The following is a 26,359-nucleotide window of genomic DNA, read 5'->3' as shown; positions in this document are numbered from 1 at the left end:
CAATATAAAAAAAAGATGGCATTTAAGGCAAAAACTAATATAGCATTGACATTATTGTTAGCAGCATTAAAAATAAATGATACTAGATAGTTATCATGGTAACAGTAAAACAACACATTTTGAATGCTACATTTAGTAATAATATTCATAATATTATTGGTATAATTGTAATCAACTTTAGAAAACACTTTAAAATCCCATTGTTAATTATCCCATTTGCATTACACGATGTTCAGTACGTTTTTCATATTGGATATTTAATTTTTATTTAACCTTTATTTAACTAGACAAGTCAGTTAAGAACAAAATCGTATTTACAATGACGGCCAAACCCCAACATTGCAAAACAGTTTGTTTGAATCAATTATTTGGTGACGTGAATATATTTAGTGTAGTTTTATCTAAAAGGCTAACTTTTTAAATGTTTTATAAATTCACTGAGGAGGATGATCCTCCTCTGAGGGGCCTCCACTGTTGGATCGACTTGTATGACAGCGTGTTCCAGTTCCCTCCAATATCCAGCAACTTCGCACAACCATTGAAGAGGAGTGGGGCAACATTCCACAATCAACAGCCTGATCAACTCCATGCGAAGGAGTCGCGCTGCACGGTGGTCACACCAGATACTGACTGGTTTTATGCAGTGGTGATTTTAGCATGTACATTTGGTGGGACAAACTCAAAAAAATGTTGACGCATGCCAGCAAAGCCACAACACTAAACAATACATTAATTACACTATAACGGTGACAAATGATGCCCACTAACTGTTAGGGCCAACATAAAGCTGTCCCAACAGCAGAGATTTATTTTCAGCACCATGGAGTGAATCCTTACCACCGCTACACCTGGCTATCAGTGGAGCCTTGTTTCCAGCACCATGGAGGGGATCCTTACCACTGCTGCACCTGGCTATCAGTGGAGCCTTGTTTCCAGCACCATGGAGGGGATCCTTACCACTGCTACACCTGGCTATCAGTAGAGCCTTGTCTGGCAGGGAAACAGTTAATTCAGCCTCATTTACTGCCATTTAAAAAAAAAAAATCTGATATGGCTGCTTCGCTTAAACAAAATGTGGTTAATGCGGACAATTGAGATGTACAAGGGAACGATGAGCAGATGTAATAGTATAACTTTAGTCCTTCCCCTCGCCTCGACCCGGGCACGAACCAGGGACCCTCTGCACATATCAACAGTCACCCTCGAAGCATCGTTACCCATCGCTCCACAAAAGCCACGCCCTTGCAGAGTAAAGGGAACCACTACTTCAAGGTCTCAGAGCAAATGACGTCACCGATTGAAACGCTATTAGCGCGCACCACCGCTAACTAGCTAGCCATTTCACATCCGTTACACTGGCTACTGCACCACCGCTAACTAGCTAGCCATTTCACATCCGTTACACTGGCTACTGCACCACCGCTAACTAGCTAGCCATTTCACATCCGTTACACTGGCTACTGCACCACCGCTAACTAGCTAGCCATTTCACATCCGTTACACTGGCTACTGCACCACCGCTAACTAGCTAGCCATTTCACATCCGTTACACGAATCCGTAATTTTGTTTAAGACAATGACAGATCTAAGACGGACGTAGTCTGTATAAGTATTTGTTCAGCACTTTTGAAATGTACAGCGACAGAATTCAAAACATGGCCCGTTCTTACAGTGTTCTCCCTGTACACCAAGTCAGAACCGTAGGATAAATAAATGGGGCACATAAGCAGCCAATGAAAGCTCTTACAATTCTCGATGATGGCATTTCTCTAAACAGACTATAGGCTACATGTGCACCACCAAGTCAGAACAGTAGGCTAACTTATGAGGGGGAAGGGACATATTTCCCTGGCATATTACATAATTTTTGCAGCAGCATATAATACCATTTTTGGACGTACATTGTTGTGCTGTGCTCACTTGAACAGGAAGGTGGCACAGCGGTTCTTCTTGTGGGCAAATTTTGTCATCAAAGTCTGGCATTCTCTAGATTTATGGTGCTTTCAAGATAACTGGGAACTAAAAAAATAATAAAAGGTTGAATCATGACGTCAGTGATCTTCAGGTCGGAGCTCTAGAAAGAGGCCTGAGTTCCCGAGTTGGATTGAAAGCGTATTTTTCCAGTCTGAGCTCGTTTTTTTTCCCCAGTTGTCTTGAACTCACTGAAGTCAGTTCCAAGTTGACACTTGTTTTGAATGCGGCAGAAGTTGTACTAGGTTGACAGTGTGGCCAATGTATTCAACCTTTTCTGGCCCACAGTGTTACATGTGACTGTTTATCCTTTTAAGCTTGAAAAAGAAACCCTTAAACCCAGATTTGGACCACACACCCTCTCCACTGAGTAGCAAGCTAGTGATTGCTTTGCAACACTTGCAGTTAGCCACGGATCAAATCAAATTGTATTTGTCACATGCGCCGAATACAACAGTGAAATGCTTACTTACAAGCCCCTAACCAACAATGCAGTTTTAAGAAAAATAAGTATTAAGTAAAAAATAGACCATAAAAAAAAAAATTAATTAAAGAGCAGCAGTAAAAGGTTCCTTCCAAATCACCCATTGTTATATTTGCAATTTCCAAATGAATGTGTAATGTTAATGTCCAATGGCCGTTGAGCACCAATAAGTTTTTTTTATCTTATAATTTCTCTTAAAACAAGGTTTGAAAAGGATTTGCCAGTAGATTGTTGATTTGTGACGATGGCCGCTTGTCTAGCTTGCTAGCTAAGATTTTGAAAGTCCAATTAAAACTGCTGTAGATATAACGTGATTTGATGTCACTTTATTTGCGGCCAATGACTTTGAGCCTTCTTGGATGGGCACTTCTAATATAAATCTATGGCAGCACCCAAGGGGCTTGAATTTTCAAGCTCTCTCTGTAGATTTTGCGCTGACAAAGTGTCCCCATGAGTGACAGAAGTGAGCCAATCATGGCGCAACTAGAGTACATTACTAACCACTACACTCCGTATTTTCCACTGGCTGCCCCTCCACCACAGAAAGCACTAAGCTAGGCTGAAACATCTGCATTTTGGAGATGCCATACTCAAGAAAGCAACCATGTTTGTATGCGGCTTTATTAACTCAAATATTATTTTTTTTGACATTGTTTGCAAACTGATATGTGACATGTATTTATGTAAAAAATAACCTGAAAAACGTGGGTCTCAAAACAGGTGGTGCTCACCTGCCCTGAATGACAGGCCACCACTGAGTATATGTGACCAATATATGCATATATGTTTTCATGTGAAATCCATAGATTAGGTCGAATTAATTTATTTCAATTGACTGATTTCCTTATATGAACTGTAACTCAGTAAATTGGTTTAAATTGTTGCGTTTATATTTTTGTAAATAATTGTACAAATTTTAATAATTATTAATTTACCAAGTATACAGGATGGAACTTTTATTCTGACGGATTTCAAAAAAATCCGCGACCCGGAAGTAGTTAGTTTTTGTTGCCTGTTTCACGGCGGTGTAAATAAACAATGCAGCTTGTTTGGCCGAAGAGGGTCTGACTGAAACATTCTGCTGTCATCGAGGCGCAGGACTGAAATCTGCTTCAAGCCGAATAGAGATTTCATTACTTTTGGAGTGGAGTGAGTCGGTGAGTTTGCTACATGATAATGATAATGCTAACTAGCATTATCATTAGCTAGACGAATGTCAGAAGGCCGCTAGCGTATTACCAATGCAAAGACGTTTGGATCGGGGTGTTGTTCTCCTTGGAGCGAAGGTCGAACACAAGCAAACTTAAGATTTACTGTTGGCATTAGCAACAAGTGATAGTTATCATTGAGCCAGCTGATCAACTAACGTTAGCTAAAGTTCGCTTGCTAACTGTAGCTTGTTTGAAAGACAGTACGAAAGTTAGCTGTGGTACCTAGTACCTAAGTCTGCATGCTTGCTAATGTCATTCTCCAGGCCTGTTGTGTTGTGATCCTCCTGGCCTGTTGTGTTCTGATCCTCCGGGCCTGTTGTGTTCTGATCCTCCAGGCCTGTTGTGTTCTGATCCTCCAGGCCTGTTGTGTTCTGATTCTCCAGGCCTGTTGTGTTCTGATCCTCCAGGCCTGTTGTGTTCTGATCCTCCAGGCCTGTTGTGTTCTGATCCTCCAGGCCTGTTGTGTTCTGATCCTCCAGGCCTGTTGTGTTCTGATCCTCCAGGCCTGTTGTGTTGTGATCCTCCTGGCCTGTTGTGTTGTGATCCTCCTGGCCTGTTGTGTTGTGATCCTCCTGGCCTGTTGTGTTGTGATCCTCCTGGCCTGTTGTGTTCTGATTCTCCTGGCCTGTTGTGTTCTGATTCTCCAGGTTCCTCCAAGCCATGCACTGCAGCTGTGTATGGAGCTCCAGGGCTCTGTCCCCTGCCCTGCTCCCTAGGCTGCTGTCCCATGCAGGATGCTGGGCTCCGGGGACCAGGCCTAGGGGTATCTGGAGCTCCCCTCGGAGACTGGCCTCGGCTGTAGAGACCACGCAGCCCATCCCCCTGCCCAGCCAAGCCCGGGTGGTGATCTGTGGAGGGGGCATCGTAGGGACATCTGTGGCCTATCACCTGGCCAAGCTGGGCTGGACTGAGATAGTACTATTGGAGCAGGGAAGGTAGGAGAGGCTAAATGATGTGGTCTGTTTACAAGAGGGGGGTGCATGTTTCCAGAACACTTTATTTGTGGGTAGGTGGACAATATATCATGATTTCATGAGTTCATTGTTTTACTGGGCTTGTCAGGGGATGAGAGACCAACACAGTAAAAACATGGACTAGCCTACGAGACCTTCTGTAATCAATGATAACATCTAGAAATCACAAGGAACCATGGTCTTATGTCTCATTACTCACCCTGCTGGGTTGTGAACCATGAACTTATGTCTCATTACTCACCCTGCTGGGTTGTGATCCATGGTCTTCTGTCTCATTACTCACCCTGCTGGGTTGTGATCCTCTGTGTGTGTGATCTACTGTGTGATCCTCTGTGTGTGTGATCTACTGTGTGGTCTTCTGTGTGTGTGATCTACTGTGTGATCCTCTGTGTGATCTACTGTGTGGTCCTCTGTGTGTGTGTGTGTGTGTGTGTGTGTGTGTGTGTGTGTGTGTGATCTACTGTGTGATCTACTGTGTGATCCTCTGTGTGTGTGATCTACTGTGTGTGTGATCTACTGTGTGGTCCTGTGTGTGTGTGATCCTCTGTGTGTGTGTGATCTACTGTGTGGTCCTCTGTGTGTGTGATCTACTGTGTGATCCTCTGTGTGTGTGATCTACTGTGTGTGTGGTCCTGTGTGTGTGTGATCCTCTGTGTGTGTGTGATCTACTGTGTGACCTACTGTGTAATCCTCTGTGTGTGTGATCTACTGTGTGGTCCTCTGTGTGTGTGATCTACTGTGTGGTCCTCTGTGTGTGTGTGTGTGATCTACTGTGTGGTCCTCTGTGTGTGTGATCTACTGTGTGGTCCTCTGTGTGTGTGATCCTCTGTGTGTGTGTGATCTACTGTGTGGTCCTCTGTGTGTGTTAGACAGGGGGGAAAGTAGATGGCATTTCTTACAGTTATGGGATCTACTGTCTGTGTAATTGCGGATCATAGAATCCCATAATGAATCCCTATGAATTATTGTGATCTCATGGGCCTTGTAAGGATTGGGCATCTCGCCTGTATTATGCATGACCTTTTAATGAGCCATTAACACAACCAGTCATGATGTTTTCATCTGATTGGATTTAATGAGCCATTAACACAACAATTCATGATGTTTTCATCTGATTGTCTAACAACCTTGTGTAAATATTTATAAAATACAGGCAAATCACGTTTTTCACTGCACTGAGCCTTTAAATAGTGGTGAAATAGCTGACAGTTTTCTTGGCATCTTTGTATTAGTTATTGTGATAGGCTCACGGTTTACCCGGTACGGCGTACCCCCACTATTTAGTGAACCGCCTTACTTTCACCCCTAGTGTTATAGGCTGAGTGCTGGCACCACCAGGCTGGGTGTTAGGCTGGGTGCTGGTACCACCAGGCTGGGTGTTAGGCTGGGTGTTAGGCTGGGTGCTGGTACCACCAGGCTGGGTGTTAGGCTGGGTGTTAGGCTGGGTGCTGGCACCACCAGGCTGGGTGTTAGGCTGGGTGCTGGTACCACCAGGCTGGGTGTTAGGCTGGGTGCTGGCACCACCAGGCTGGGTGTTAGGCTGGGTGCTGGTACCACCAGGCTGGGTGTTAGGCTGGGTGCTGGTACCACCAGGCTGGGTGTTAGGCTGGGTGTTAGGCTGGGTGCTGGTACCACCAGGCTGGGTGTTAGGCTGGGTGTTAGGCTGGGTGCTGGTACCACCAGGCTGGGTGTTAGGCTGGGTGTTAGGCTGGTTGCTGGCACCACCAGGCTGGGTGTTAGGCTGGGTGTTAGGCTGGGTGTTAGGCTGGGTGTTAGGCTGGGTGCTGGCACCACCAGGCTGGGTGTTAGGCTGGGTGCTGGTACCAACAGGCTGGGTGTTAGGCTGGGTGCTGGTACCACCAGGCTGGGTGTTAGGCTTGGTGTTAGGCTGGGTGCTGGTACCACCAGGCTGGGTGTTAGGCTGGGTGTTAGGCTGGTTGCTGGCACCACCAGGCTGGGTGTTAGGCTGGGTGCTGGTACCACCAGGCTGGGTGTTAGGCTGGGTGCTGGCACCACCAGGCTGGGTGTTAGGCTGGGTGCTGGTACCACCAGGCTGGGTGTTAGGCTGGGTGCTGGTACCACCAGGCTGGGTATTAGGCTGGGTGCTGGTACCACCAGGCTGGGTGTTAGGCTGGGTGCTGGTACCACCAGGCTGGGTGTTAGGCTGGGTACAGCTAACCATGTTGTTGTCATTTCTCTGTGTGCTAGGCTAGGTGCTGTACCTAACCATGTTGTTGTCATCTCTCTGTGTGCTAGGCTAGGTGCTGTACCTAACCATGTTGTTGTCATCTCTCTGTGTGCTAGGCTAGGTACAGCTAACCATGTTGTTGTCATCTCTCTGTGTGCTAGGCTAGGTGCTGTACCTAGCCATGTTGTCCTCATCTCTCTGTGTGCTAGGCTAGGTGCTGTACCTAACCATGTTGTCCTCATCTCTCTGTGTGCTAGGCTAGGTGCTGTACCTAACCATGTTGTCCTCATCTCTCTGTGTGCTAGGCTAGGTGCTGTACCTAACCATGTTGTCCTCATTTCTCTGTGTGCTAGGCTAGGTGCTGGCACCACCAGGCTGTGTGCTGGGATCGTCAGCGTGGCCAAGCCCATTTCTATTGAGTGTAAAATGGCTGACTACTCCAACTCCCTGTATGAACACCTGGAGGAGGAGACTGGGGTCAAGACAGGTGGGATGGACTTCTACAGTATGACTAGCCTGAGTTCTACTCCATGTGTACTAACATGCCTACACTATGACTAGCCTGAGTTCCACTCCATTTGTATTAACATGCCTACAGTATGACTAGCCTGAGTTCTACTCCATTTGTGCTAACATGCCTACAGTATGACTCTAGCCTGAGTTCCACTCCACTTGTACTAACATGCCTACATGCCTGGAACTCAGACTAGCCTGAGTTCCACTCCATTTGTGCTAACATGCCTACAATATAACTCTAGCCTGAGTTCCAGTCCATTTGTGCTAACATGCCTACAGTATGACTCTAGCCTGAGCTCCACTCCATTTGTACTAACATGCCTACATGCCTGGAACTCAGACTAGCCTGAGTTCCACTCCATTTGTGCTAACATGCCTACAATATAACTCTAGCCCGAGTTCCAGTCCATTTGTGCTAACATGCCTATAGTATGACTAGCCTGAGTTTCACTCCACTTGTACTAACATGCCTACAATATAACTCTTGCCTGAGTTCCACTCCATTTGTACTAACATGCCTACAGTATGACTCTAGCCTGGTTTCCACTCCATTTGTGCTAACATGCCTACATTATGACTCTAGCCTGGTTTCCACTCCATTTGTGCTAACATGCCTACAGTATGACTCTAGCCTGAGTTCCACTCCATTTGTGCTAACATGCCTACAGTATGACACTAGCCTGAGTTCCAGTCCATTTGTGCTAACACGCCTACAGTATGACTCTAGCCTGAGTTCCACTCCATTTGTGCTAACATGCCTACAGTATGACTCTAGCCTGAGTTCCAGTCCATTTGTGCTAACATGCCTACAATATGACTCTAGCCTGAGTTCCACTCCACTTGCGCTAACATGTCTACAGTATGACTCTAGCCTGAGTTCCACTCCATTTGTACTAACATGCCTACAGTATGACTCTAGCTTGAGTTCCTGAGTTCCGCTCCATTTGTACTAACTCCTTATCAGTGAATGTCTCTGGAAGCTGGTTAGTTTGCCTCTCCTGCTCTCTGCAGTACAGTTCCAGTCTGTCTCAACGTACCTCAATGGGTTTATGAACACGTCTTTGCTGTGTGGTTGTGTTCTGATTGTGTTTTAGCCAGTTGTTTTGGTTGTTGAATCAATTATATATTATCTATGAGGTCATGTGACTGGCTGTATCCTACCAGTGCTTCCCCCTCCTCCTCTCACATGCTGTTTCAGTTTGTGTTTCAACACAGATTTACCAGTGGTATTTAGTCTTGTGTGTAAACAGATTTACCAGTGGTATTTAGTCTTGTGGAACAACAGATTTACCAGTGGTATTTAGTCTTGTATAAACAACAGATTTACCAGTGGTATTTAGTCTTGTGTGTAAACAGATTTACCAGTGGTATTTAGTCTTGTGGAACAACAGATTTACCAGTGGTATTTAGTCTTGTATAAACAACAGATTTACCAGTGGTATTTAGTCTTGTGGAACAACAGATTTACCAGTGGTGTTTAGTCTTGTGGAACAACAGATTTCCAGTGGTATTTAGTCTTGTGGAACAACAGATTTACCAGTGGTATTTAGTCTTGTGGAACAACAGATTTACCAGTGGTATGTAGTCTTGTATAAACAACAGATTTCCAGTGGTATTTAGTCTTGTGGAACAACAGATTTCCAGTGGTATTTAGTCTTGTGGAACAACATATTTACCAGTGGTATTTAGTCTTGTGGAACAACAGATTTACCAGTGGTATTTAGTCTTGTGGAACAACAGATTTACCAGTGGTATTTAGTCTTGTGGAACAACAGATTTACCAGTGGTATTTAGTCTTGTGGAACAACAGATTTACCAGTGGTATTTAGTCTTGTGGAACAACAGATTTACCAGTGGTATTTAGTCTTGTGGAACAACAGATTTACCAGTGGTATTTAGTCTTGTATAAAGACAGATTTACCAGTGGTATTTAGTCTTGTATAAACAACAGATTTACCAGTGGTATTTAGTCTTGTGGAACAACAGATTTACCAGTGGTATTTAGTCTTGTAGAACAACAGATTTACCAGTGTTATTTAGTCTTGTATAAACAACAGATTTACCAGTGGTATTTAGTCTTGTGCCAACATCCAGACAGTATGGCAGGGCGTTGCCTTGTGTGGTTTAACGCGAGATGACTCATGACTTGGCAGTCCTGATGTGTGTGTGTTTGTTCCAGGTTACGTGAAAACAGGCTCTCTATGTCTGGCCCAGAATCAGGACCGTTTCCTCTCCCTGAAGCGCCTGGCATCCAGGCTGAAGTAAGTCCCTCCCTAACCGCCTTTCTCTTCCCTCCCTAACCTGACCCTGCCTCTCCTCTGGTCTGAATTATATCTCAGTACTCTCTCCTCTGGTCTGAATTATAGCTCAGTATTCTCTCTCTGGTCCAGTCTCTCCCTGACCCTCTCCTCTGGTCTGAATTATAGCTCAGTACTCTCTCTGGTCCAGTCTCTCCCTGACCCTCTCCTCTGGTCTGAATTATAGCTCAGTACTCTCTCTGGTCCAGTCTCTCCCTGACCCTCTCCTCTGGTCTGAATTATAGCTCAGTACTCTCTCTGGTCCAGTCTCTCCCTGACCCTCTCCTCTGGTCTGAATTATAGCTCAGTACTCTCTCTGGTCCTGTCTCTCCCTGACCCTCTCCTCTGGTCTGAATTATAGCTCAGTACTCTCTCTGGTCCAGTCTCTCCCTAACCTCTGGTCTGAATTATAGCTCAGTATTCTCTCTGGTCCAGTCTCTCCCTAACCTCTCTCCTCCTCCCTCTCTCCTCCTCCCTCTCTCCTCCCTTCCTCCTCTCCTCCCTCCCTCCCTCTCTCTTCTCCTCCTCCTCTCTCTCCTCTCTCCTTTCTCTCCTCCTTCCTCAGTGTGATGGGGATCCCCTGTAACGTGATCAAACCCAAAGAGGTGTCCAAGCTCCACCCCCTGGTGAATATTCATGACCTGGTGGGGGCGCTCCACCTGCCGGGGGATGCCGTGGTGTCACCGCCTGACGTCAACCACGCCCTCGCCACGGCAGCAGCCGGACACGGTGAGACAGTAAAACCAAGGATGGACTATTGTTCGGCTTGCAAGCCAAAAATTCCCAGGTTTTCCAGAAATCCTGATTGGATGATTCCAGATTTCCTGCTTGTTCCATCCTGATTTGGGGGAATTTTCCAACTGGGATTTCTGGAAAAACTGAATTTTAGGAAAAATCCTGCAAGCCCATCTGTAGTGGAGGTTTCAATAGAAAGTTACAACCATGTGGTTTCGCCATCAGTTAGAATGAAGCCAGAAAGCAAGGCTACTGGAGGGAAGGGCCAAGGTGTGGTCTGCCAAGGTGTGGTCTGCCAAGGTGTGGTCTGCCAAGGTGTGGTCTGCCAAGGTGTGGTCTGCCAAGGTGTGGTCTGCCAAGGTGTGGCCTGCCAGGGTGTGGCCTGCCAAGGGCCAAGGTGTGGCCTGCCAGGGTGTGGCCTGCCAAGGGCCAAGGTGTGGCCTGCCAAGGTGTGGTCTGCCAAGGTGTGGTCTGCCAAGGTGTGGTCTGCCAAGGTGTGGTCTGCCAAGGTGTGGTCTGCCAAGGTGTGGCCTGCCAAGGGCCAAGGTGTGGCCTGCCAGGGTGTGGCCTGCCAAGGGCCAGGGTGTGGCCTGCCAAGGTGTGGCCTGCCAAGGTGTGGCCTGCCAGGGTGTGGCCTGCCAAGGGTCAAGGTGTGGCCTGCCAAGGTGTGGCCTGCCAAGGGGCCAAGGTAAGGCCTGCCAATCAGAGTGAGGTAGTCGGTGCCCAGGGGGCATCTCTTTGGCTAATTTGACATCATGCTACTCCAATCAAACGAACGATGAACTATTGATAGTGTTTGTCATGTTTGATCACATTGTACTTTTCTACATGAATACATGTACATTTGAAGTTGGAAATTTACATACACTTAGGTTGGAGTCATTAAAACTCGTTTTTCAACCACTCCACAAATGTCTTGTTAACAAACTATAGTTTTGGCAAGTCGGTTAGGACGTCTACTTTATGCATGACACAAGTAAATTTTCCAACAATTGTTTTCAGACAGATTATTTCACTTACAGTGAATTATATCACAATTCCAGTGGGTCAGAAGTTTATATACACTAAATTGTCTGCCTTTAAACAGCTTGGAAAATTCCAGAAAATTATGTCATGACTTTAGAAGCTTCTGATAGTCTAATTGACATAATTTGAGTCAATTGGAGTTGTACCTGTGGATGTATTTCAAGGCCTACCTTCAAACTCAGTGCCTCTTTGCTTGACATCATGGGAAAATCAAAAGAAATCAGCCAAGACCTCAGACAAAATAATTGTAGACCTCCACAAGTCTGGTTCATCCTTGGGAGCAATTTCCAAATGCCTGAAGGTACCACATTCATCTTTACAAACAATAGTATGCGAGTATATATCCTATATCGACATAACCTGAAAGGCCGCTCAGCAAGGAAGAAGCCACTGATCCAAAACCACTATAAAAAAAGTCAGACTATGGTTTGCAACTTCACATGGGGACAAAGATGGTACTTTTTGGAGAAATGTCCTCTGGTCTGATGAAACAAAAATAGACCTCAACCCTATAGAAAATTTGTGGGCAGAACTGAAAAAGTGTGTGCTGGCAAGGAGGCCTACAAACCTGACTCAGTTACACCAGCTCTGTCAGGGGGAATGGGACAAAATTCCCCAACTTATTTTGGGAAGCTTGTGGAAGGCTACCCAAAACATTTGACCCAAGTTAAACAATTTAAAGGCAATGCTACCAAATACTAATTGAGTGTATGTAAACTTCTGACCCACTGGGAATGTGATGAAAGAAATAAAAGCTGAAATAAGTCATTCTCTCTACTATTATTCTGACATTTCACATTCTTAAAACAAAGTGGTGAACCTAACTGACCTAAGACCGGGAATTTATACTAGGATCAAATGTCAGGAATTGTGGAAAAACTGAGTTTAAATGCATTTGGTTACGGTGAATGTAAACTTCTGACTTCAACTGTTAACCATGTTCTGATGTCCAGGAGTCCAGATCCATGAGCCCACCACAGTTAACCATGTTCTGATCTCCAGGAGTCCAGATCCATGAGCTCACCACAGTTAACCATGTTCTGATCTCCAGGAGTCCAGATCCATGAGCTCACCACAGTTAACCATGTTCTGATCTCCAGGAGTCCAGATCCATGAGCGCACCACAGTTAACCATGTTCTGATCTCCAGGAGTCCAGATCCATGAGCGCACCACAGTTAACCATGTTCTGATCTCCAGGAGTCCAGATCCATGAGCTCACCACAGTTAACCATGTTCTGATCTACAGGAGTCCAGATCCATGAGCTCACCACAGTTAACCATGTTCTGATCTCCAGGAGTCCAGATCCATGAGCTCACCACAGTTAACCATGTTCTGATCTACAGGAGTCCAGATCCATGAGCGCACCACAGTTAACCATGTGATGATGGAGAAGGGACATGTGACAGCGGTGGAGACGGACAGAGGAGCCATCGAGTGTGAATACTTTGTCAACTGTGCAGGACAGGTGAACCTCTATCCATTACGTGTGTGTGTGTGTGTGCGTGTGCGTGTGTGTGTGTGACTGTAAATGACATGGCGTCTCTCCCTCCACTAGTCTTTAGACAGCTAGACAGCTCTCTTCAGCCCAACTGATCTGTAAGGTTTCATAACGCGTTATGAATGATAGGATGGGTCCTATTTAGTGCACTAGAATAAGGAACCATTTGGGACACAGTCATGCTGTATATGAAGTGTTGTAACTGGCTGTCTCTGAGCTGTCTCTGAGGTTTCTAATCTAAAGACTCTCTGGGTGTAGGAGCTGGACCAGTGAAGTGTTGTAATCTAGCTGTCTCTGAGGGAGCTGGGCCAGTGAAGTGTTGTATCTAGCTGTCTCTGAGGGAGCTGGGCCAGTGAAGTGTTGTATCTAGCTGTCTCTGAGGGAGCTGGGCCAGTGAAGTGTTGTATCTATCTGTCTCTGAGGGAGCTGGGCCAGTGAAGTGTTGTATCTAGCTGTCTCTGAGGGAGCTGGGCCAGTGAAGTGTTGTATCTAGCTGTCTCTGAGGGAGCTGGGCCAGGCCAGTGAAACCAGGGTGTCTGTTCCTCTACACGTGTTCATATAATAGGGGGTTATGAATGCTATATGATATGTTATAACTGTCCTATGTATGTTCTACAGTGGGCGTATGAGCTGGGCCAGGCCAGTGAGACCAAGGTGTCTGTTCCTCTCCATGGATGTGAACACTTCTACCTGCTCTCCAAACCTCTACCAGAGCCTCTACAGCCCAGCACCCCAGGTGAGACTACCTCCTCTCAGAGCCTCTACAGCCCTGAACCCCAGGTGAGACTACCTCCTCTACAGCCCAGAACCCCAGGTGAGACTACCTCCTATCAGAGCCTCTACAGCCCAGAACCCCAGGTGAGACTACCTCCTATCAGAGCCTCTACAGCCCAGAACCCCAGGTGAGTCCACCTCCTCTACAGCCAAGAACCCCAGGTGAGACTACCTCCTCTACATCCAAGAACCCCAGGTGAGACTACCTCCTCTACAGCCAAGAACCCCAGGTGAGACTACCTCCTCTACAGCCCAGAACCCCAGGTGAGACTACCTCCTATCAGAGCCTCTACAGCCCAGAACCCCAGGTGAGTCCACCTCCTCTACAGTCCAGAACCCCAGGTGAGACTACCTCCTCTACAGCCCAGAACCCCAGGTGAGACTACCTCCTCTACAGCCCAGAACCCCAGGTGAGACTACCTCCTCTACAGCCCAGAACCCCAGGTGAGACTCCCTCCTCTACAGCCCAGAACCCCAGGTGAGACTACCTCCTATCAGAGCCTCTACAGTCCAGAACGCCAGGTAAGACTACCTCCTCTACAGCCCAGAACCCCAGGTGAGACTCCCTCCTCTACAGCCCAGAACCCCAGGTGAGACTACCTCCTATCAGAGCCTCTACAGTCCAGAACCCCAGGTGAGACTACCTCCTCTACAGCCCAGAACCCCAGGTGAGACTACCTCCTCTACAGCCCAGAACCCCAGGTGAGACTACCTCCTCTACAGCCCAGAACCCCAGGTGAGACTACCTCCTCTACAGCCCAGAGCCCCAGGTCAGACTACCTCCTCTACAGCCCAGAACCCCAGGTGAGACTCCCTCCTCTACAGCCCAGAACCCCAGGAGAGACTACCTCCTATCAGAGCCTCTACAGCCCAGAACCCCAGGTGAGTCCACCTCCTCTACAGTCCAGAACCCCAGGTGAGACTACCTCCTCTACAGCCCAGATACAAATAATCCACGTATGGTTTCTTCAAGGAGTTAGAGCTGGTACCGTTCAGTCCAGAAGGAGTTAGAGCTGGTACCGCTCAGTCCAGAAGGAGTTAGAGCTGGTACCGCTCAGTCCAGAAGGAGTTAGAGCTGGTACCGCTCAGTCCAGAAGGAGTTAGAGCTGGTACCGCTCAGTCCAGAAGGAGTTAGAGCTGGTACCGCTCAGTCCAGAAGGAGTTAGAGCTGGTACCGCTCAGTCCAGATGAGCACGGCCTTATTTATATTACAGCGTATTGGATAACTGTCATTCATATTCACCCAGTTCAATGTAACAGTGATGGGTTTAGGTTACTGTCATTCATATTCACCCAGTTCAATGTAACAGTGATAGGTTTAGGTTACTGTCATTCATATTCCATTCACCCAGTTCAATGTAACAGTGACAGGTTTAGGTTACTGTCATTCATATTCACCCAGTTCAATGTAACAGTGACAGGTTTAGGTTACTGTCATTCATATTCACCCAGTTCAATGTAACATCCATAGGTTGGAGAACGTCCTCCGGAAGTTGTCGTAATTACTGTGTAAGTCTATGGAAGGGGGTGAGAACCATGAGCCTCCTAGGTTTTGTTTTGAAGTCGATGTGCCCAGAGGAGGACGGAAACTAGCTGTCCTCCGGCTACACTATGTTGCTGCTGAGGCTACTTTGACCTTCATTGCAAAACGGTGTGTTTTAATCAATGATTTGGTAACATGCAAATTTTTTTTGTGTAGTTTTATCTAAATGGGATAACCTTTTTAATGTTTTACTATTTAAATGTTTATGAAATTCACTGAGGAGGATGGTCCTCCCCTTCCTCCTCTGAGGAGCCTCCGCTGGCCTGAACTCTGTCCTGTCTGGTGGTTAGGGTCAGGGTTAGACTGTGTTGTAACTGTGTATCTCTGTGTGTTCTCTCTAGTGGTGATGGATATGGACGGGAGGATCTATGTGAGAGCGTGGCAGGGAGGGGTCCTGTCTGGTGGATTTGAGAAGAACCCTAAACCCATCTTCACCGAGGGACGTAACCAGCTGGAGATCCAGACCATGCAGGAGGACTGGGACCACTTCGGTAAGAGACGGGGTGATTTTTCTATAATGGCACCCTATTCTGTTTATGTTGCCACGGCTACTGTAAAACACGGAGTCCATTTAGTTTTGTTTTCCATAGCGACTTTGTGCTGTGAGTGCATACATTTTAAAATGGGTTGTCCCCAGTGGGAATCGAACCCATGATGTTGGCGCACACTCTCACCAACTGAGACAGTATGGGTTGGCCCCAGTGGGAATCGAACCCATGATGTTGGCACACACTCTTACCAACTGAGACAGTATGGGTTGTCCCCAGTGGGAATCGAACCCATACTGGTTATATACTGTGTTTATGTGAGGTGGTTATATACCATAGTAACTGACCGGTCCATAGTGTCTCTACCTAACCCCCTCTCTTACCCCCTCTCTTACCCCCTCCCTCCTCCCTGTAGAACCCATGCTGTCAGCCCTGTTGAGGAGGATGCCAGAACTAGAGGTGTGTGAGATCCAGCAGCTGGTCAACTGTCCTGAGTCATTCACCCCAGACATGCGCTGTCTGATGGGGGAGACACCGGGGGTGCACGGCTACTTCGTCCTGGCTGGAATGAACGCCTCTGGCCTGGCCTTCGCTGGCGGAGCAGGAAAGTAAGGATAGGACATTTCCAGTACATCTACTTTAGGGTTGAGAGTGAGAACGACAGGACATTTCCAGTACATCTACTTTAGGGTTGAACGACAGGACATTTCCAGTACATCTACTTTAGGGTTGAACGTGAGAACGACAGGACATTTCCAGTACATCTACTTTAGGGTTGAACGTGAGAACGACAGGACATTTCCAGTACATCTACTTTAGGGTTGAGAGTGAGAACGACAGGACATTTCCAGTACATCTACTTTAGGGTTGAACGTGAGAACAACAGGACATTTCCAGTACCTCTACTTTAGGGTTGAACGTGAGAACAACAGGACATTTCCAGTACCTCTACTTTAGGGTTGAACGTGAGAACAACAGGACATTTCCAGTACATCTACTTTAGGGTTGAACGTGAGAACAACAGGACATTTCCAGTACATCTACTTTAGGGTTGAACGTGAGAACGACAGGACATTTCCAGTACATCTACTTTAGGGTTGAACGTGAGAACGACAGGACATTTCCAGTACATCTACTTTAGGGTTGAAAGTGAGAACGACAGGACATTTCCAGAACATCTACTTTAGGGTTGAACGTGAGAACGACAGGACATTTCCAGTACATCTACTTTAGGGTTGAACGTGAGAACGACAGGACATTTCCAGTACATCTACTTTAGGGTTGAGAGTGAGAACAACAGGACATTTCCAGTACATCTACTTTAGGGTTGAACGTGAGAACGACAGGACATTTCCAGTACATCTACTTTAGGGTTGAAAGTGAGAACGACAGGACATTTCCAGAACATCTACTTTAGGGTTGAACGTGAGAACGACAGGACATTTCCAGTACATCTACTTTAGGGTTGAACGTGAGAACGACAGGACATTTCCAGTACATCTACTTTAGGGTTGAACGTGAGAACAACAGGACATTTCCAGTACATCTACTTTAGGGTTGAACGTGAGAACAACAGGACATTTCCAGTACATCTACTTTAGGGTTGAAAGTGAGAACGACAGGACATTTCCAGAACATCTACTTTAGGGTTGAACGTGAGAACAACAGGACATTTCCAGTACATCTACTTTAGGGTTGAACGTGAGAACAACAGGACATTTCCAGTACATCTACTTTAGGGTTGAACGTGAGAACGACAGGACATTTCCAGTACATCTACTTTAGGGTTGAACGTGAGAACGACAGGACATTTCCAGTACATCTACTTTAGGGTTGAACGTGAGAACGACAGGACATTTCCAGTACATCTACTTTAGGGTTGAACGTGAGAACAACAGGACATTTCCAGTACATCTACTTTAGGGTTGAACGTGAGAACGACAGGACATTTCCAGTACCTCTACTTTAGGGTTGAACGTGAGAACGACAGGACATTTCCAGTACATTTATGATGGCAAGCAAACAAAACATGAACATTTAAGGACTAAATTTGTTGATGAAAACAGTCCTGATGTTACAACCAACCTAATATTAGTCTGGTTCATGTTCTCCCCGTGGATTGACTGAGTATCGTCGACTGAGTATCGAACCTAATATTACTCTGGTTCATGTTCTCCCCACGGAGTATGGTAGACTGAGTATGGTAGACTGAGTATGGTAGACTGAGTATGGTAGACTGAGTATGGTAGACTGAGTATGGTAGACTGAGTATGGTAGACGGAGTATGGTAGACGGAGTATGGTAGACTGAGTATGGTAGACTGAGTATGGTAGACTGAGTATGGTAGACTGAGTATGGTAGACTGAGTATGGTAGACTGAGTATGCCAAATGCGGGTAGATTTTGGCGTGCAAGACGTCTTTCAGGTCTCCATGGTGTCGGGTGGTCAGGTCTCCACGGTGTCGGGTGGTCAGGTCTCCACGGTGTCGGGTGGTCAGGTCTCCACAGTGTCGGGTGGTCAGGTCTCCACAGTGTCGGGTGGTCAGGTCTCCACGGTGTCGGGTGGTCAGGTCTCCACAGTGTCGGGTGGTCAGGTCTCCACGGTGTCGGGTGGTCAGGTCTCCACAGTGTCGGGTGGTCAGGTCTCCACGGTGTCGGGTGGTCAGGTCTCCACAGTGTCGGGTGGTCAGGTCTCCACGGTGTCGGGTGGTCAGGTCTCCACGGTGTCGGGTGGTCAGGTCTCCACGGTGTCGGGTGGTCAGGTCTCCACGGTGTCGGGTGGTCAGGTCTCCACGGTGTCGGGTGGTCAGGTCTCCACGGTGTCGGGTGGTCAGGTCTCCACGGTGTCGGGTGGTCAGGTCTCCACGGTGTCGGGTGGTCAGGTCTCCACAGCGTGAGCTGGCGGGTGGTCAGGTCTCCACAGCGTGAGCTGGCGGGGGCTCAGGTCTCCACAGCGTGAGCTGGCGGGTGCTCAGGTCTCCACAGTGTCGGGTGCTCAGGTCTCCACAGTGTGAGCTGGCGGGTGCTCAGGTCTCCACAGTGTGAGCTGGCGGGTGCTCAGGTCTCCACAGTGTCGGGTGCTCAGGTCTCCACAGTGTGAGCTGGCGGGTGCTCAGGTCTGGTCTGGTCAGTTTTCAAAGTATCTGACGTTTTGTTTAGTAGTTGGTGGATGAACCTCATTATGTTTGAATCCTATGTAGCCTATTCTACTTCCTGCTGCGACACTGGGCTGTGTGAAAGATTGTTTTAGAAGCGCTGTGCACAGGCATAAAAATTGGTCTAATTTACCTGAAACCAAGTTTAGTAAAGGGGGAATCTGTCCTTGTGTTTCTTGGCTATTTACATTGTTTTGTTCACAAGACAGAAAATCAACCTTCGATTGAGGTTCAACCACCAGGGAAGAGGGAACACCTCTGGTTCACGTAGTATCGTAACAACACCAGAAAACACAGAAAATCAACCTGTGATTGAGGTTCAACCACCAGGGAAGAGGGAACACCTCTGGTTCACGTAGTATCGCCACCACCCTAATCTGGGTCACGTCGTATCGCGACCACCCTAGTCTGGGTCACGTCGTATCGCGACCACCCTAATCTGGGTCACGTCGTATCGTGACAACCCTAATCTGGTTCATGTAGTATCGTGACCACACCAATCTGGTTCACGTAGTATCGTGACCACCCTAATCTGGTTCATGTAGGAGTGGAGTAATGTTTGATGATTGACTTACATACTTATCACTCCACTGTCCTGTCTGTCAGGGTTAGAGGTTACGACTGTCCTGTCTGTCAGGGTTAGAGGTTACGACTGTCCTGTCTGTCAGGGTTAGAGGTTACGACTGTCCTGTCTGTCAGGGTTAGAGGTTACGACTGTCCTGTCTGTCAGGGTTAGAGGTTACGACTGTCCTGTCTGTCAGGGTTAGAGGTTACGACTGTCCTGTCTGTCAGGGTTAGAGGTTAGAGGTTACAGTGCAGGGTTAGTGTATAGTGGTGGGCTAAATGAACTGGATCAAAGCAGTGTGTTCTGTCGTCAGGTACCTGGCAGAGTGGATGACGTATGGTTACCCCATGGCTAACGTCTGTCCTGTCTGTCAGGGTTAGAGGTTACGACTGTCCTGTCTGTCAGGGTTAGAGGTTACGACTGTCCTGTCTGTCAGGGTTAGAGGTTACGACTGTCCTGTCTGTCAGGGTTAGAGGTTAGAGGTTACAGTGCAGGGTTAGTGTATAGTGGTGGGCTAAATGAACTGGATCAAAGCAGTGTGTTCTGTCGTCAGGTACCTGGCAGAGTGGATGACGTATGGTTACCCCACGGCTAACGTCTGGCCTCTGGACATCAAACGCTTCGGCAACCTTCAGAGCAGCCGAACCTTCCTCCGACACAGGGTCATGGAGGTCATGCGTGAGTCCTGACCAGAGCAAACACAATCACACTCTCTGTTAGTAATGTCTGCCTGACTGTCCCTCTCTCTGCCTGACTGTCCCTCTCTCTGCCTGACTGTCCCTCTCTCTGCCTGACTGTCCCTCTCTCTGCCTGACTGTCCCTCTCTCTGCCTGACTGTCCCTCTCTCTGCCTGACTGTCCCTCTCTCTGCCTGACTGTCCCTCTCTCTGCCTGACTGTCCCTCTCTCTGCCTGACTGTCACTCTCTCTGCCTGACTGTCCCTCTCTCTGCCTGACTGTCCCTCTCTCTCTGTGTCTGCCTGACTGTCCCTCTCTCTCTGTGTCTGACTGTCTGTCCTGCTCTCTCTCTCGGTTTCTGTCTGTCTGTCTCTCTCTCTCTCGGTTTCTGACTGTCTGTCTCTCACCAGCCCTGCTGTATAACCTAAAGGTTCCTCGTTGGGACTTCCAGACGGGCCGGCAGCTGAGGACTTCTCCCCTGTACGACCGTCTGGACACACAGGGAGCCAGATGGATGGAGAAACACGGCTTTGAGAGGGCCAAGTACTTCATCCCTGCAGGGAAGGGTGAGGCAGACCACACACACCCCACACACACACACCCCACCCCCACACCCCACACACACACCCCACCCCACACACACACCCCACCTCACACCACACACACCACACACACCCCCACCCCACACACCACAATTTCCCAATGCTTCTGTCTATCAGAGCTAAACCATGTTCCTCTGTTCTCAGACCTGCTGTCTCTTAGCTCTGTGTCTGTCTGTTTAGTTAAACAGTTCTATCATCTGTTCTCAGACCTGTGTCTGTCTGTTAGTTAAACAATTCTATCATCTGTTCTCAGACCTGCTGTCCCTGGATGCCAGTAAGACGTTCTATAAGCCTGACTGGTTTGACATCGTGGGGGCGGAGGTGAAATGCTGCAAGGAGGCCGTCTGTGTCATCGACATGTCCTCCTTCACCAAGTTTGAGCTCACTGTGAGTGACCCCTGGAAAGGAGAGGGAAGGGAGAGGAGGGGAAGTGAGGTATCAACTTCCTCCTATGATGGAAGCTCTAGGTGGCTGACCCCTGAAAAGGAGAGGGAGAGGAGGGGAAGTGAGGTATCAACTTCCTCCTATGATGGAAACTGTAGGTGGCTGACCCCTGAAAAGGAGAGGGAGAGGAGGGGAAGTGAGGTATCATCTGACCCCTGGAAAGGAGAGGGAGAGGAGGCGAAGTGAGGTATCAACTTCCTCCTATGATGGAAACTGTAGGTGGCTGACCCCTGAAAAGGAGAGGGAGAGGAGGGGAAGTGAGGTATCATCTGACCCCTGAAAAGGAGAGGGAGAGGAGGGGAAGTGAGGTATCAACTTCCTCCTATGATGGAAGCTCTAGGTGGCTGACCCCTGAAAAGGAGAGGGAGAGGAGGGGAAGTGAGGTATCATCTGACCCCTGGAAAGGAGAGGGAGAGGAGGGGAAGTGAGGTATCAACTTCCTCCTATGATGGAAGCTGTAGGTGGCTGACCCCTGAAAAGGAGAGGGAGAGGAGGGGAAGTGAGGTATCAACTTCCTCCTATGATGGAAGCTGTAGGTGGCTGACCCCTGAAAAGGAGAGGGAGAGGAGGGGAAGTGAGGTATCAACTTCCTCCTATGATGGAAGCTGTAGGTGGCTGACCCCTGAAAAGGAGCGGGAGAGGAGGGGAAGTTGGGTATCATCTGACCCCTGAAAAGGAGGGGAAGTGAGGTATCATCTGACCCCTGGACCCACAGAATGAAATAGAAAAAGGAATGTTATCTCCATGGTTAAACCACTCTAGGTCACAGCTATAATGTGAATGACATTATCTCTATGGCTGGACCACCCTCGGTCACAGCTATAATGTGAATGACATTATCTCTATGGTTAAACCACTCTAGGTCACAGCTATAATGTGAATGACATTATCTCTATGGTTAAACCACCCTCGGTCACAGCTATAATGTGAATGACATTATCTCTATGGTTAAACCACCCTCGGTCACAGCTATAATGTGAATGACATTATCTCTATGGTTAAACCACCCTAGGTCACAGCTATAATGTGAATGACATTATCTCTATGGTTAAACCACCCTAGGTCACAGCTATAATGTGAATTACATTATCTCTATGGTTAGACCACCCTAGGTCACAGCTATAATGTGAATTGCATTATCTCTATGGCTGGACCACCCTAGGTCACAGCTATAATGTGAATTACATTATCTCTATGGCTGGACCACCCTCGGTCAGAGCTATAATGTGAATTACATTATCTCTATGGCTGGACCACCCTAGGTCACAGCTATAATGTGAATTACATTATCTCTGACTAGAACACCCTAGGTCACAGCTATAATGTGAATTACATTATCTCTATGGCTGGACCACCCTCGGTCACAGCTATAATGTGAATTACATTATCTCTATGGCTGGACCACCCTCGGTCACAGCTATAATGTGAATTACATTATCTCTATGGCTGGACCACCCTAGGTCACCGCTATAATGTGAATTACATTATCTTTGACTAGACCAGCCTAGGTCACAGCTATAATGTGAATAACATTATCTCTATGGCTGGACCACCCTAGGGCACAGCTATAATGTGAATGACATTATCTCTGACTAGACCACCCTAGGTCACAGCTATAATGTGAATTACAGTATCTCTATGGCCAGACCACCCTCGGTCACAGATATAATGTGAATGACATTATCTCCATGGTTAGACCAGCCTCGGTCACAGCTATAATGTGAATGACATTATCTCTGACTAGACCACCCTCGGTCAGAGCTATAATGTGAATTACATTATCTCTATGGCTGGACCACCCTCGGTCACAGCTATAATGTGAATTACATTGTCTCTATGGCTGGACCACCCTAGGTCACAGCTATAATGTTAATTACATTATCTCTGACTAGACCACCCTAGGTCACAGCTATAATGTGAATTACATTATCTCTATGGCTGGACCACCCTCGGTCACAGCTATAATTTGAATTACATTATCTCTATGGCTGGACCACCCTCGGTCACAGCTATAATGTGAATTACATTATCTCTATGGCTGGACCACCCTAGGGCACAGCTATAATGTGAATTACAGTATCTCTATGGCCAGACCACCCTCGGTCACAGATATAATGTGAATGACATTATCTCCATGGTTAGACCAGCCTCGGTCACAGCTATAATGTGAAGTACATTATCTCTATGGCCAGACCACCCTCGGTCACAGCTATAATGTGAATGACATTATCTCCATGGTTAGACCACCCTCGGTCACAGCTATAATGTGAATGACATTATCTCCATGGTTAGACCACCCTAGGTCACAGCTATAATGTGAATGACATTATCTCCATGGTTAGACCACCCTCGGTCACAGCTATAATGTGAATGACATTATCTCCATGGTTAGACCACCCTAGGTCACAGCTATAATGTGAATGACATTATCTCCATGGTTAGACCACCCTCGGTCACAGCTATAATGTGAATGACATTATCTCCATGGTTAGACCACCCTAGGTCACAGCTATAATGTGAATGACATTATCTCCATGGTTAGACCACCCTCGGTCACAGCTATAATGTGAATGACATTATCTCCATGGTTAGACCACCCTCGGTCACAGCTATAATGTGAATGACATTATCTCCATGGTTAGACCACCCTCGGTCACAGCTATAATGTGAATGACATTATCTCCATGGTTAGACCACCCTCGGTCACAGCTATAATGTGAATGACATTATCTCCATGGTTAGACCACCCTAGGTCACAGCTATAATGTGAATGACATTATCTCCATGGTTAGACCACCCTCGGTCACAGCTATAATGTGAATGACATTATCTCCATGGTTAGACCACCCTCGGTCACAGCTATAATGTGAAGGACATTATCTCCATGGTTAGACCACCCTCGGTCACAGCTATAATGTGAATGACATTATCTCCATGGTTAGACCACCCTCGGTCACAGCTATAATGTGAATGACATGATCTCCATGGTTAGACCACCCTCGGTCACAGCTATAATGTGAATGACATTATCTCCATGGTTAGACCACCCTCGGTCACAGCTATAATGTGAAGGACATTATCTCCATGGTTAGACCACCCTCGGTCACAGCTATAATGTGAATGACATTATCTCCATGGTTAGACCACCCTCGGTCACAGCTATAATGTGAATGACATGATCTCCATGGTTAGACCACCCTCGGTCACAGCTATAATGTGAAGGACATTATCTCCATGGTTAGACCACCCTAGGTCACAGCTATAATGTGAATGACATTATCTCCATGGTTAGACCACCCTCGGTCACAGCTATAATGTGAATGACATTATCTCCATGGTTAGACCACCCTCGGTCACAGCTATAATGTGAATGACATTATCTCCATGGTTAGACCACCCTCGGTCACAGCTATAATGTGAATGACATTATCTCCATGGTTAGACCACCCTAGGTCACAGCTATAATGTGAATGACATTATCTCCATGGTTAGACCACCCTCGGTCACAGCTATAATGTGAATGACATTATCTCTGACTAGACCACCCTCGATCACAGCTATAATGTGAATGACATTATCTCCATGGTTAGACCACCCTAGGTCACTACTTTTCTTTCTGTGCCAGTCTACAGATGACCAGGCGTTGGCGTTGCTGCAGCACCTGTGTGCCAATGACCTCGATGTGCCAGTGGGTCACATCGTTCATACGGGCATGCTGAACGAGAGGGGCGGATATGAGAACGACTGCAGCGTGGTCAGAGTCAAGAAGAACAGGTGAGAGTTTAGCCATTAAGAAGAACAGGTGAGAGTTTAGCCATTAAGAAGAACAGGTGAGAGTTTAGCCATTAAGAAGAACCACTGCAGCGTGGTCAGAGTCAAGAAGAACAGGTGAGAGTTTAGCCATTAAGAAGAACAGGTGAGAGTTTAGCCATTAAGAAGAACAGGTGAGAGTTTAGCCATTAAGAAGAACCACTGCAGCGTGGTCAGAGTCCAGAAGAACAGGTGATAGTTTAGCCATTAAGAAGAACAGGTGAGAGTTTAGCCATTAAGAAGAACAGGTGAGAGTTTAGCCATTAAGAAGAACAGGTGAGAGTTTAGCCATTAAGAAGAACAGGTGAGAGTTTAGCCATTTAAGAAGAACAGGTGAGAGTTTAGCCATTTAAGAAGAACAGGTGAGAGTTTAGCCATTAAGAAGAACAGGTGAGAGTTTAGCCATTAAGAAGAACAGGTGAGTTTAGCCATTAAGAAGAACAGGTGAGAGTTTAGCCATTAAGAAGAACAGGTGAGAGTTTAGCCATTAAGAAGAACAGGTGAGAGCTTAGCCATTAGAAGAACAGGTGAGAGCTTAGCCATTAAGAAGAACAGGTGAGAGTTTAGCCATTAAGAAGAACAGGTGAGAGTTTAGCCATTAAGAAGAACAGGTGAGAGTTTAGCCATTAAGAAGAACCACTGCAGCGTGGTCAGAGTCCAGAAGAACAGGTGAGAGTTTAGCCATTAAGAAGAACAGGTGAGAGTTTAGCCATTAAGAAGAACCACTGCAGCGTGGTCAGAGTCCAGAAGAACAGGTGAGAGCTTAGCCAGCTGTTCATAACTCCACCTGGGGGCAAACTCCACCTGGGGGAAAACTCCACCTGGGGGCTAACTCCACCTGGGGGCTAACTCCACCTGGGGGCTAACTCCACCTGGGGGCTAACTCGTGTGAATGTCCTCTAAATGAACAGGATAGAGACTGAACCACCTTGTCTTATGTCAGACAGCTCCACATTCGTCTCCACTGTCTGTTGAGGGACGAGGGTCACATAGGAGCGACGGGTTAGTTCCTCATCTAAATGTTTTCCTCTCTCCCTTTCTCTCTCCATCTCTCTCTCTCTCTGTCTCTCTCTCTCTGTCCCTCTCTGTCCCTCTCTGTCTCTCTCTGTCTCTCTCTGTCTCTCTCTGTCTCTCTCTGTCTCTCTCTGTCTCTCTCTGTCTCTCTCTCTCTCTCTCTGTCTCTCTTTCTCTCTCTCTCTCTCTCTTTCTCTCTCTCTCTCTCTCCATCTCTCCCTTTCTCTCTCCATCTCTCCCTTTCTCTCTCTCTCTGTCTCTGTCTCTGTAGCTTCTTCATCATCTCTCCTACAGATCAGCAGGTCCACTGCTGGTCGTGGTTGAAGAAGCACATGCCCGACGACCCACAGCTCCACCTAGAGGACGTCAGCTGGAAGTACACCGGTG

General features: G+C 47.2%; 1 protein-coding gene across 2 annotated transcripts in view; it reads left to right on the top strand.

Annotated features, from left to right (window-relative positions):
* The first annotated feature begins 3,475 nt into the window (after positions 1-3,475).
* Positions 3,476-26,359, top strand: part of LOC139385051 (pyruvate dehydrogenase phosphatase regulatory subunit, mitochondrial-like) — a 33,597-nt gene continuing 10,713 nt past the window's right edge. Inside the window, exons 1-14 of one of the 2 annotated variants that reach the window (XM_071130088.1) lie at positions 3,476-3,612; positions 4,314-4,601; positions 7,182-7,315; positions 9,524-9,605; positions 10,207-10,370; positions 12,748-12,869; positions 13,521-13,638; positions 15,561-15,710; positions 16,123-16,315; positions 19,980-20,104; positions 20,513-20,668; positions 20,958-21,091; positions 24,774-24,922; positions 26,244-26,356. In XM_071130088.1, coding sequence (XP_070986189.1) covers positions 4,327-4,601; positions 7,182-7,315; positions 9,524-9,605; positions 10,207-10,370; positions 12,748-12,869; positions 13,521-13,638; positions 15,561-15,710; positions 16,123-16,315; positions 19,980-20,104; positions 20,513-20,668; positions 20,958-21,091; positions 24,774-24,922; positions 26,244-26,356 — 1,915 coding nt within the window. In that variant the 5' untranslated portion in view covers positions 3,476-3,612; positions 4,314-4,326. The remainder of the gene's footprint in view (positions 3,613-4,313; positions 4,602-7,181; positions 7,316-9,523; positions 9,606-10,206; positions 10,371-12,747; positions 12,870-13,520; positions 13,639-15,560; positions 15,711-16,122; positions 16,316-19,979; positions 20,105-20,512; positions 20,669-20,957; positions 21,092-24,773; positions 24,923-26,243; positions 26,357-26,359) is intronic. The other variant, XM_071130089.1, reaches the window with a different exon arrangement.

The sequence above is a fragment of the Oncorhynchus clarkii genome, chromosome 26 (genome assembly GCF_045791955.1).
Source record: "Oncorhynchus clarkii lewisi isolate Uvic-CL-2024 chromosome 26, UVic_Ocla_1.0, whole genome shotgun sequence".
Lineage (NCBI taxonomy): Eukaryota > Metazoa > Chordata > Actinopteri > Salmoniformes > Salmonidae > Oncorhynchus > Oncorhynchus clarkii.
This window is presented reverse-complemented; position numbering and strand designations above follow the sequence as displayed.